The sequence below is a fragment of the Linepithema humile genome, chromosome 3, assembly GCF_040581485.1.
Source record: "Linepithema humile isolate Giens D197 chromosome 3, Lhum_UNIL_v1.0, whole genome shotgun sequence".
In the NCBI taxonomy this organism is placed as follows: Eukaryota; Metazoa; Arthropoda; class Insecta; order Hymenoptera; family Formicidae; genus Linepithema; species Linepithema humile.
The window spans coordinates 25,791,874-25,805,419 of NC_090130.1; the positions used below are offsets into that span (position 1 = coordinate 25,791,874).

The following is a 13,546-nucleotide window of genomic DNA, read 5'->3' on the forward strand; positions in this document are numbered from 1 at the left end:
TTTAATTAAAACTGTATTGCATTGCAATGTGCTTACGCGTAATTATTGCACATTTTCTTAATATGTCACCGTATTTTCAAAATTTTATGATAAAATGTGTAAATATTTCTGTAACAAAATCTATAATCTCTCTATTTTTTCCCTAGTTTATTTTTTTAACACCGTTTTACTCATGCAACCGTGTATATTATTAACATGAATAATATATACATATAACATGAATATCTTTCAACTATTGGATATTATTCATATCAATTAATAGCACTTAAATTTACAACGAGTAAAAAACACGATGCATTAAATCAAGCAATTGTGACAATGCACAATTGAAAAGATTACAAATCGTACACAAATAAATTATTTATATTAAGAACATTCAAATGACTTGTCCGTCATCCCCGGCTCAATTTAACATTGTTCATTGTTACAAGAATCACTTTTTGCAAGTGTAAATTGTGAATAATACGAAGCAATTGAAAATCGTTGTAACACATCAAACAGTACGCGCAAAACAACTAAAGTACGACATGGCGTAAACCAAATAAAATTATAAACATTGAAGTTAAATTGAATTGCTTGCAATAGCGCGCGCTAATAATACTTAATATTGATCATCTCTTGCGAAATTCGCCATTATCAATTATTATACACTCGCATCATTCTAAATAAATAAAAGTCATAACGAACCCAGAACAATTGCATTAGAATATAATTGCCTGAATATTAATATATCGAGACTGTGACACATTTTTTATTCCAACAATATGAATCACTTTGCGCCTAATTAAATTTGATTTTCATAAAACCAAGTTTAATTAAAATTTTATTTCATTGTTATGTAATCTATACATAATTATTGAATATGTCCTCTATCACATTATTATATCATCAAATTTGCGCAAATTATTATAAATTAATTTAATAAATTATCATTCTATTAAAATTTATGCATGATCTAAACCATTCTCCAGATTTTACATTTTTTACGCAATCATGTATATTAATAATACAGGTCTACATAAAATAGCTTTTCTTTGAACACAAGAATGAGGAGTATCATTTCTTGTAACATTTTTTATGCTGAATATAATGCCGGCTTTATAAATGCTCCATCACATCACAATTTTGCAAAATTCAAGATCAAAATTGTAAAAAGAAACTATTTTTATGTACTTTATCGTGTTATAATTATGTCATGTGTTAGAAAAGTTTTTTAATTTCTAAACATAGTATATTATCAGGACTTTCAATGCTCAAAAGGAATTTTTTGTATACATTATGATAATATATGATTAATAAGATTTTTATGATTAAATATTGTGTCAATTACATCGCAGGTAAATAATCTAATCTAGATGTAATAGACACAATATTTAATCGTCAAAATCCTAATCATAATGTATACAAAAGTTTCTTTTCAGAGTTGAAAGCCTGATAATACACTTTATTTAAAAAAAACTAAAAAACTTTTCCAACACTTTACACACTATAGTTATAACATAGTAAAGTACATAAAAAGTAGCTCTTTTTACGACCTTAAATTTTTTGAAAATTGTGATGTGACAGTATTATCAAAACTGACACAGTATTTGGCATAAAAAACATATAAAAATAATACCTCGCATTTTGGTGTTTTTTTAATTAAACTGTGTAATATAATAAGAAGATTGACCCTTGATTAATTTAATATTATTAACGTTTATTTTCATTCAGCACAAAAAAAACGGAAAATATAATTTTAGCGCAAAATGAGACAATCGCGATTGAAAAAAGTTATGATATAAATAAATTACTTACATTAATAATACTCGTAGTCGTTCATTATCCTTTGCTCGACTCGGCACTGTCCATTGTCGTCCACAGGAATCACCTGTATCAAAAATAATAAACAATTATTTTAAAAAATTACAACGCAATACGACAAATAACTAAAGTATAATGTAATATAAATCGATATAAATGATACCAATATATAATCAAATAAAATTGTAAACATCAAAGTTAAATTGCTTGCCATCGCGCACGCTAATAATATTCAATGTTGATCATTCCTGAAGAGAATTCCAGGTTGCGCGTTATTTATTTTATTAAATATGTGGATCATTTTAGATGAATGCAAATATAGAATATTTGCATTAAAACATGATTATTTGAATATTAATATATTGAGATTATGACACATTTTTTATTTAAATAATTTGAATGGCTTTACATATAATTTAATTTAATTTTAACAAAACCAAATTTGATTAAAATTATATTGCATTGTTATATATCCTTACATAACCTATATATTTCCTTAATATATTATTGTACTATAAAAATTGTACGAGTTATTGAAAATTGAATTTGTGTATATTTTTATATTAAAACCTATGAGTGATAAATCATTCACTCTCTTCTAGATTACTTACACAATCATATACATTAATAATGCAAGATCCAGGTTGTCTTGATTAATTGAAATAATTATCAATTTTTGTGTTCATGATGCTTTGCAAAAAAATATAAGTTTAACAGAAAATGGTGCAATTGTGGCATTGTAGAACTGAATAAAGTTATGGCTAGACCTAAATATATTACTTACATTAACACACACATAGTTGTCCATCGTTCCTTGCTAGATTCGGCACTGTTCACTGTCACACGCGGAAACTACTTTATACAAACAAAACTGATACGATAAAATCCCACCGCCATTACAACGCAATACATGACACGACGTATAAAGAACACAATTTCAGAGCAACGGGCAAAATAACACTATTGTGACATTGCGCGAATGAAAGAGAGGCTATGTTTACACAAGTAAATTGCTTACATCAATAGCACTCGTCTATCGTCTCCCTTATTCGATTCGACATCGTATGTTTTCACAAAGGAAATCATACAAGCAAACAGAAATCATGAATGATGTGAAATGATTACAAGACGCGGTGTGTAACAAAACTACAAGCTTCAATCTAACAAACGAAGTTCGATCTAATTACTCACACTCGCTTATACTAATTATACATAATGCTAATCTTTTCTTGTTCGATGCGATACTGTTAGCTATTAGACAAGAGGCTTATTACAAACGGGAAAACTCCGCGAAAAATACGAAACGACTACGTTGAGCGCGAGGCGGAAATGATTATGATTACAAGATGGCGCGAACAATATACGCAGCACATCCCGCGCTTTCTACAACTTGAAAGACTGCAATTATCAATATAGCAACTGTGTTACAACACTATTTTATTCGTATTGTTTAAATCATCTTGTAATCTATGTAATTAAATGTAATTTTTATAAAATCAGATTTAATTAAGAATTATTCTGTAATATGCTTATAATTGTTAAATATTTCTTACATGCCTTTTATATTCAACTTTTAGATTCTTATTTGATTAACTTTTACTGGATAAAAAATCAAATTAAATAATATGTAATATATATCTTTATCGCATTTAGTTGGAAGAAATAAATAACTTTTTATACATTAAATCTTAATAAATCTTAATAAAATTAGAATCAATGTGTTCATCTATCGATATAGCTGTTTTCAAATTTCTTGCTATTATTCACTGAGAAAAAAATACACATAAAAAAGTCACGCAAATTACATACAATTTTAATTATTCATTACAGAAGTAATTTTGTTAACTAATTAAGTTTCGAAATCTGCAATTTAATAATAAAAATGCAAGTTGCTTGATTATCAAGAGAGCAAAAGGTAATAGAAGAGGACTGACATTATCTTCGACTAACAGTGATGCAGTTACAATATCCGCCGGTATGAAGCGCTCGCGTCAACGGACAGACAGCGACGACGACGGCGACGACGACGTCGCCCGATCACGCAGAATCGTATAGAATCGGAAGACATGATGTTGCGCGACGTACCATTCAGCGCAACGGACCGCGTCGTCCGCGAAGATGTAAATAAAGCGCTACTTAGCTGACCAGCTCGCTGAGAGTGTGAGCACTGCCGCGAGACTCGCAATATGCATATAGTCGAATGCGCGACAACAACCAGCCCATCATGCAACCACCAAAGGTGCGTAGAATAAACAAGAATCCCCGCGCCGGATTTGCCACCTCGCGACCGACGTTCGTCGCCGTCAACGAAAAATCTACGTTCCGCTTGCTCGTTACTTATCCACTCGTAATCTGAAACATCGCAATCTTCGCGATTCGACAAAAAATGTGCGAGGTGCACGATTTCGAAGTGCGATATGAAGCATATGAGCGCTCACGCGCCTTGCCATACGTCAGTAGTGCGACAATTGTTTTGTGTTGTTTGTGAACCGCGCAGGAGGGAGAAGGGTGTGCGACAATCAGTCACGCATCGACGACTTTGGAATTTGGATGATTGTCACCAACGACAAGAATAACAAATGAAGCATAATTGATTTTTGTTGAAAATAGAAGCTCGATAGTGAGAGGCGAATCAAATGGCAGGTGTAAAAACCTGTTTGCTTGGAACAAAAGCATGACAGTAAGATTGTCCTGCATCATGTATCCGAAGCTTTGATATTCTAGAAATAATTCTATGTTCTTAACACAAGGCATCTGCTTTTGTTTAATTGTCAACAGTTTTATCTTGAAGAGATATGTCTCATAGATTTATATCTCAAGAGCTCAAGCTTAACTTTTAAGTATTATATGTTGAAGAAATACTTAAACACTCGTGTGACGCCTCATTTATTCCTTGTTATACTTCAATTAACTTATTATTCTGATAAGCTTTATTGCAACACTTCATATCTTTAGTCTTAATTGTTTGCTTGTGAAAGGATCAAATTTAATTAATCACGTTATATATTATGATTTACAGTGAACAATAAGCATTTGTACAAATAAGCAATATTATGTTTCACATAAATATTTTTCAAACTGTGACATTAAACAGACTAATATTTATTCATTAGATTATTAATTAAAAAACAGTTGAGACATTTTTTAGATAAGAAAAAATTTTCTCTGAGAAAAACAATTTCCTAAGATAATTTATAAAGGAAGAAAAAATTTATGAAAATATTTAAAACCCTTTAAGGAAAAATGAGACAAACTGACAATGAGAGTGTAGATGCTTTGTTATAATTGATATATAGAATTTGAATTATTGCTAAATTGAAAATCAGCCTGGAATTGTTATTATTAATATTTCTTGGCAGATCTTGTTATAATTAATTATAACGCTATTTTTATCATTTACAGTATCCATTTTTGTTACGAGCAAATAGATGTGGTTATTTTATCAACTTTCTAATTTTTTATATTAATTATTGCTATAAATAATATTACTTATTTAATTTTAGTATACGCATTATCAATTTTCCTGACAAACATCGGTATGAACGTCCAAAATATTAATTAAAAACAAATTTAAATTTTTATTTTATTCTTGATATGTTAATTTTTAAGAGCAAACCCTCGCTATGAGATTTTCTGTTTTTACTGGCTCATTAAATTGTATTTTCTTGTATTTCTCTGCCTATTCCACGGTTTCGAGTGATAAACGCTACTATTTGATAAGTGTGCGCGAGAAAGTACTGATAAGAAAATCGCTGTTATATGGAAAAGTCTTAACAGTACATTTGCTCTGACGCTTGACGTCTTTCGAGATAATTGCTATGCATACTGACGCGTTTGTGCTGTCTCCGATACATTGTTATTATTCATCAACTAATCATAGACTATCTTTGCAGATGAACGTTATTATATTGTATGGCGTTCTCGGAGCGATTCTGCTTGCTTGCATCCTCGACATAAGAACGATCGCAAAACCTGTCTCCTGCTTGGCTGCGTTAATACTAGGGTAAGATAAAAAAAAACACGTTACGAAACATGCAAGATAAATAGTGTAATTAAGTTAAGACCATAAGATGCAAAGTACAAAACAAACGAATATTCTATCGCAGAACATTGGTCAATATATGGTATCAGTATAGAAAATATTCACCGAATCTCGACGATGTAATTAATTCTGGAAGGGAAGACTTAACTAAGAAGACTGAAAGGTTCCGGCAGGTAACTGGAGATTTCGAAATAATTCGATTGCAATTTGCTACATAATAATCCATGCGTTCTGTTTGCAGAATATAGTAGACGTATCCGGGGAGAGGATGACATTTACATTAGATACAAGAATAACTGGTAGTCGTATCATTGATGAATCCCTGCAAGTACATACTCAATATTGTCACAAAACAATATAAATTCATTTCTCATTTATTTGAGCAATCGCCTAATGTGTCAATCGCTACTTGCAGGAAATCCTGGAATTTACTCTCAGAGATTATGTGCAGCCTTGGTATGGGAATATCTCTGATGACAAGGATTTCACCTGTTCTGTTCGAGACACTGCTCAAAAAATCGCCATCAACGTCGCAAATCAGTAAATGTTTTTTTATTAACGCTTAGCTGACTGCATCAGAACTGATATTTTTTATACACCAGTTTTGTTTGTTTTTATTAAATTTATTCGAGTCGTCTTTATCTGTATATGCTTTGATTATACTACTCGTGTTATTCTTACTCATGTTATCTTAATAATTATGAAAATTAGCTTAATTTAAAATTGCAAATGCTAAATATCTAAATATCTACTAAAATATTTAAATGTCTGAAAAGTAATATGACCCTAAGTGGTTTATTTGCTATTAATCAAAAGCCCTTTACTACTCAATACCGATGTGCGAAACAGGGTCAAGAGTGTCGATTGGATTCCCTACTTGACCACACGGCTCGTCGACGATGTAGCCTCGCACGTCAGGCTATATCGACAAGCGAGCGCGAGGATGAAGCAATTACGATCAAATAGGATCCAAAAGGGTAGCGCCAGCTCGAGCACGTCAGGCGGAACGCCGAAGAAGACGCCTACTCATCGCCGGAACAAGAGCGAGACCGATGTGTCGTGGTATTCGCAGTCGAAATTTTATATACCGAACTTGTCGGCACTCACCGAGCCGATCGAGTCGTCCGGCGAGGAGCAGGAAGACGAGTCATTGGAGAAGATATTTTTCGATCTCGAAGTACAGATGGAGAATAATCTGATATGCAGGGATCTGGTGTGTACGAACGACACCCAGGAATTGGAGTTCCTGGGCGAAATATCCGAGATTCTATTGTACCTGGTGCTACCCAAGGCGGACTTCGATTGTTTGACTATGAGATTTATATTAAGGGAGTTGTTAGTGAACGTTATAATCAGACCGTTGTTAGATCTGTTCTCCGATCCTGATTACATTAATCAGGCATGTATATGGCTGGTGAGTACAACAGCAATATTGCGCAGGTTTCGATGACAAACTTTATAAAAATTACAAGATAAACCATATAAAAAATATCGGATAGATTAAACAATAAAAAATCCCAATAAATAAATGTTCACATTTTGTCACATATTCTGTATAATAACGCTCTTATTTCAATGTATAATATATTGATTCTTTTTTTATTTCAGTGTACTAAGGAGGGTGGTTTACCAAGTGATATCTTTTTAACAGTGATTAGAATAACAGACAGTTTAGACGAATTAATGGCGACGAAGAATATAATTTGTAAAGAAATAGCGCACCTGCGCTCGAAGGATTCGGGCGGGGACGACGATCTATCGGTGAAACAGCAATTGAACAGTTTGCTTTACGTGAAGAAAATCTTGGAAACAAGAATCATCGGCATGCAGGAAGGCTTAGAAACTGAAACGGACGGGATCGGCGCTCAACCGGAATGGAATAGACTGCTTATACCGGGCCAAAAATTAGTTAATTTACCTCTAGACGAATTGCTGAAGAATAACATTGCGCTCAGCTATTTCATAGATTACATGACTTCCATAAATGCGGAAGCGTATCTGTTTTTTTATCTGAATATCTACGGATGGAGAGTCTCGGCCGAGCAACAGATATCGGACATAGAATTGCAGAAGATCCAAAGCGCTCAATCTGGCACGGGCGCGATCGGCGCTAGACGCAAGAATCCGGATCTGGACAATCTGAAGGAAGCGGCCACGAAGATCTACCAACAGTACCTTAGCGACAAAGCGTCGCCCAAGCTGCAGCTGGACGACGCGCTGGTGAAGACTTTATTGACGAGAATGAAAACGGAAACGGTCAAAGAAACGTGGTTCGACGAGCTACGAAACTGCTGCTACGAGAAGCTGCAGAACGAGGACAGATTCTTGCCGGGCTTCAAGAGATCGCTGCCTTACGTCAAATTGCTCGCCGAGCTGGATCTGCTGAAAGATCCGGTGTCCGAGGAGGACGCCAAGTCCTTGGACAGCATAAGCTTGTCCAGCACGAACAATGAATTGGACACTTTGGAGGAGCTGGCCGAGGAACTGACATACAAAGTCGACGATACAAAGCTTACTGTCGCGAAAGAAGGCGCCAAGAAGTCAAACTCCTCGACGAGCTTGACGAGCATAGGCGAAGTGAACGAAAGCAGAGCATCTGATGAAGTGGACGCGGACATGAACAACTTCAAGAGCGTGAAATACACGTGCAAGGAGGCCATTGCGGAAATAGAGGAAGTCGGCAAGAAGGACATTTCGTTTTACGTGGAAACGAACGCGGAGCAATTCGTCAAGCTGGACGAGAGCAACTACGATCAGAACGCGATTAAGAAGCTGCAGCAGGGCCGCTTTGAGATCACTGCCACAATCATAGAAACTGGCATCGTCAGCGATCGCGGGAAAACGTACGGCATATACGCAGTAGCGGTCACGAAGAATTACGACTCGGGTTACAAAGAGAAGTGGCACATTTACAGACGGTATTCCGATTTCTATGATTTGCACCAGAAAATTAAGGAAAAGTATTACGATCTGGCGAAGATACCTTTTCCCGCGAAGAAGGCCTTTCACAATATGGAGCGCACGGTGTTAGAGAGACGGATGCTGATGCTGAACGCTTGGTTGTCCCAACTAACGAAACCTGCGATCGTGGACGGACACATGGGACTGCAGAACCTACTGCTAGCTTTCTTAGAGCAAGGAGATTACGATAAAGGAGTCACCGGCGGGCATATATCGAGAACGGTAAATATGATTGCAGAGTTTCGATAACGCGCTTGTTTTTCTTGAATGAATAAAAATCAAATTTTTGCTTAAAAATTATTATCCTAAAATCATAAGAAATCGTTAATAGCGAACTGGTTTTTTTTTTTTTTTTTTAATTATTTCAATATATATTATATATTTAGAAAAAAACTAATTCTCTGATAAATATTTGCTTTATAGATAGACAATTTAATGAATCCCTTAAAAACATCTATGAAAAGCGTCACGCAGGCAGTGAAAACGATGCCGGACAACATGCTGAGTACAGTGGATGGCGTGATGGACAACCTAAGCAAAATTTTCGGCAATCCTAAGAAAACGAGTATATTTTACGAGAATACCAAAGTTGGCGCTGGTCTAGATACAGAGGTATTTATCTACGTCACACACTCGGCATATTAATATCATTAGGATATCATTCAAATGAAACCTGCCCAGAGCGCTGAGATGATTCAGGCTATTCAACATTTCTTTGTCCAGCAACCAGTTTGTTGAGAAAGGAATCCGGCGATTAGTTTCACAATGTGCATGTCTTAAACGGCACTTTCTTTTGAATAACGACATGTGCTATCCAACGGGCGAGTTTTATTTGAATGATTTCACATATCTGGAACGTTGAGCCAATCAATTAATCGATTTATGTTTTCAGACCGATGATAACATTCCGTTGCGCATTATGCTGTTGTTAATGGACGAGATTTTTGATCTGAAAGTACGAAATCAGTGGCTAAGACGGCGAATCATAACACTACTGCGACAAATCATTCGCACGATGTTTGGAGATATAGTAAATAGGAGAATAGTAGAATATGTATCGTTCTTGACCAGCCCGTCGAAAGTTGCGGGATATCTGCGCTTGTTCAAGTAAGTAGCTGTGGCGTTGATGTGTTTCAAGTGCAATATTCGCACGTATAAAATCGGCATTTATCGAAGAATATCATTTAAACATAGAAAATGCTTATAATTACTTATTTCTTAATGTTACAATTAGATAATCTGGGAAAAGGGCTGAATGAATGAATTTTGCAGGAATAGCTTCTGGCCGAATGGAGTGAAGGCTGAGAGTAAACCGCCGCGAGACACGGAGATGAAAAACAGAACGCGAGTGGCAGCTAAAATAGCTTTGCTTTCGTGTCTCTCGGACGAACTAAAACATATCATAGGCAGCGAGACGACGAGGCGCGGATTGTTAAGAGTGTTCGAGCTGTTTCAGCGGCCCGTATTAAATAGAAGACTGTTATACGTGCTGCTAGAAGGTATCGTAGAGACGCTGTTCCCGCGGAACAATTTAGTGACAACTTTCAAGAAACTTTATTCGGTGTCGCCAAGAGTGAAGAATAAGAGTAAAGTGAAGTCCTGATGGAGGAACGGTACGGATTGATGTCCGAATGCAATGGTGAAGGAGCGATCACGTGGTCAAAATAATTCACAGGATTAGGAATATCATCGATTTCCCTATCGATTTTCAATAAAGATACGTCACTTCTTTAGATAGAATTAAAGATTTATGATATTAAGAAGATATTCGTGCAAAAAGGTGCCCAAAAGTAAAAGAAACATATTCAAAATATCTATGTTTTCGACTCATTGAGCTCTCATCTTCTCTGTTTGTACAACGAAAGATATTTAAAGATTAGAGTTAAATGTCAATTATTTTCAGAAAACAAAAACCAACGTTCATCATCTTTTTTTGAAACAGCACACATAAGACTTTCTTTATTTTACTCTCGCAAAAAAATTAATTAAAATGATAATTAACGTATAATTATATAACGGATAATTATACAATATTATATATTAATTAGCTAATGACGTGTACTTAATATGTGTGTGAATTTAATAGATTATAATTGATACTCTAATTTTTCTAACTTTTTTTTTTTTTTTTGCTATTCGCTTCTAAGGTAAAACGTTAAGTACAAATTCTCGTTAAGTAAAAACTTTTTGATATTCTAGAAAAGATTTGTGCTACAATTAGATATAAAAATCAGTTATACTTTAACGGTTAAGCTAAAATATAGAAGTATCTTGTGTGAGCTCAGTGGGTCGTCAATCGCTACGCTTATTGAGATATTACTGATGTCGTTTATTCTCTTGAAACAGTCCTCCGAACTGCAATGCGAAGTGCATATGTATGCCATTGCAACGGACACCCGTCGCGCCTATAGCTTTCGACAGGGAACAAAACGAAAAACCGTACGCTTTCATATCTTGATGATTTACACGTTCAACGATGCCACACGTCAGAAAAGTTTCACCTTGTTGATTTTGCTCATCCGTTAAAGCCAAAAATTTTTTTAAATTTTCAATAGAAAATATTGAAAATTTAAGATTTGCAAAACATTATTGACTATTTAAGATAAAATTCTCAAAAATTCACAAATATAATTTAAGAAATATATAAAATTTTCTAAATAATGAAAGATGGAGGGTTTTAGAACAAATAATTTCGGAAAAAAATAAATCAAAATATGAAATTGAATTTCAGAATATTTTAATGTACAAGCAAAACTAACTTTTATTTCAAAATAGTTTTATAAAATATATATGTCTCTTCTATGAATCATTTCCACTTCACTTGATCTGTACACCATAATAGAAATACTTGATTTATTGCAATAAAAAATGCAATAAACATTTATTTTATTTTTGCGAAATAAATTAATAAAAGAGACAAGCGATGGAGAGTTTTTCTAGACGTGTGCAACAATTCAAAGTGATCTAGTGGCCAAAAAGTACGATATACAGGTTTCAATTGCGTAACCGAGTCTACTACTGTCGTGGTATTATAACGTAGGATAAAATAAAGAAAAAACTCGCGAATTCCTTGTGATTACCTCGTAGGGAAATGCAATAAGGTTCATGAAAACATTCCACTTGCATTTTAAGCTACACCGGCTAGTTAGTTAATTACTCTTTCTACAACTACTTCTCGAAACTCCAAACGTACTATGTAGAACGTATTACGTAAAAAGGACACTACACACAACACACACACACACAATTTATTTAAGTTTACTTAAGTTCTAAGCGACACGAAGCAAAGAATACAATCAATTTAGACGCATAATTTATTACAGACGTTATACTTAATTATTTACGTTGGACTGCTCTGGGATTTATTTGTGCCATTCGGTTGAATAGTACCTGTTTATTTATTATCGAAAAATTATGCTCACAACAGACAGCTCCCTCCAAATACTTGTAGAAACTCGTGAAGACTCGATCGAATCTCCTCGTTGAAAATGCAAAACGCAGTTGTATAAAATCGTTGTACATTACTCCGAAATCGTGCGTCTGTATATAAAGTTATTTCTATCTCACGTTACAACGCCATACTTATCACGTTTACTTATTAAAGGAACTATTTATAACTCGGGGATTTCTATTTTCATCCCTAAAAATGCATCTCTGTACCAACTGCGCGACGTTTATTTATCGGGACAAATGCCACTTAATACATGCAAAATAGTTTTAACAATGAACTTTAATATACGATTTTTTCCTTTCTCAAAGTGTTATTTTATTTTAATGTATGTATTACATAAATTTGTACTCTAGGAGAAATTAGGGAAATTTGTTTTAGAAAAATTATACACAAAATTAGAATCTAAGACTTAATTTTAAAACTGCGAATATTAAAATTAGATCTTTTCGAATTATTTTATAACGCAAATTGGTGAATAACTGTTGCTCCGAGCTATGAAAGTTAAGCGTGGCCATGAAAATAATCCAAGTTTCCGAATGTTTCCGTTTTCGAACATAGTTGCGTCGTCCCAGCCGCCGACTTAAGCGGGCTCGATCGTCCGCTCGTCGGACGCACACGGGCCCTCGCTTTGTCGTCGACTAAGAAGCGAAAGTAAAGAACCAGCGACAATAGACGAGGGTGTTCGAAAACAAAAGAAGTTTATTATCGGGGCTCACCGGAGGAGCGCGCGGGGACCGCCATCGCGAAAACCGGGGGAGGCGGAAAGGGATGCCCGAGAGAGAGAAAGAGAGAAAGACGGAGCATCGCGAGCCACCCCCCGTCGTACTTTGTACCGCTTCTCTCTTAACTGGAACTTCACGAGTGTCGACGCGGTCTTTTAACGCTTCCGCGGATGGGAAACGAGAGATCCCCGGTTCTCTCCGGCTGACAAACTTTTCGACAACACCAACAAAAAGTATTGTATTGTAACTGTAAAATTATAACTTTTTAAGAAAATTTTATTGTACCATTATTTTTTTCCTAGAAACGTTTGAAAAGAATAATAATAAAGTGTCACAAAAACCCAAAACTACATATATGGATTAGAATTAAAACATACGTTCCGAACGATTTGTATTTCCAAATTTTAGCCCTGAACGTTTTGCTGGGGCGCAAAATAGCATCAAGGGGTAGAGGGGGGAAGGGGGGGGGGGTTAATGGAGCGAAGATCGTCGGGAGAACGGACCGGGGGGGGCAATCGTCGAGGGCTTCTCTTGCGCGACGTAACGAAGAGGGGTACGCGGAGAAAA

The 13,546-nt window shown here is 35.0% G+C and overlaps 2 protein-coding genes across 4 annotated transcripts in view; one reads left to right on the plus strand and one right to left on the minus strand.

Moving 5' to 3' along the window:
- Window positions 1-3,690, minus strand: part of LOC105675135 (alkaline phosphatase-like) — a 181,594-nt gene extending 177,904 nt beyond the window's left edge. The window contains exons 1-2 of the mRNA XM_012372026.2: window positions 2,588-3,690; window positions 1,798-1,870 (exon numbers count right to left, since the gene is read on the minus strand). The gene's annotated coding sequence lies outside the window, so the exon portion shown is untranslated. The remainder of the gene's footprint in view (window positions 1-1,797; window positions 1,871-2,587) is intronic.
- A 171-nt stretch (window positions 3,691-3,861) lies between these two features.
- On the plus strand, window positions 3,862-13,253 carry LOC105675312 (sorting nexin-13-like). Of its 3 annotated transcripts, none has more exons than XM_012372340.2 (10): window positions 3,862-4,042; window positions 5,697-5,806; window positions 5,910-6,018; window positions 6,087-6,173; window positions 6,261-6,385; window positions 6,695-7,259; window positions 7,454-9,028; window positions 9,230-9,418; window positions 9,699-9,913; window positions 10,079-13,253. In XM_012372340.2, exons 1-10 carry the CDS (start codon window positions 4,004-4,006, stop codon window positions 10,407-10,409), a joined length of 3,345 nt encoding a protein of 1,114 aa, XP_012227763.1. In that variant the 5' UTR covers window positions 3,862-4,003; the 3' UTR covers window positions 10,410-13,253. The 3 variants fall into 3 exon arrangements, with proteins under 3 accessions (XP_012227763.1, XP_012227771.1, XP_067207279.1); XM_012372348.2 differs by lacking the exon at window positions 3,862-4,042 and adding an exon at window positions 4,068-4,483; XM_067351178.1 differs by lacking the exons at window positions 3,862-4,042; window positions 5,697-5,806 and having other exon boundaries at window positions 6,000-6,018; window positions 6,087-6,169.
- Window positions 13,254-13,546: the final 293 nt, after the last annotated feature.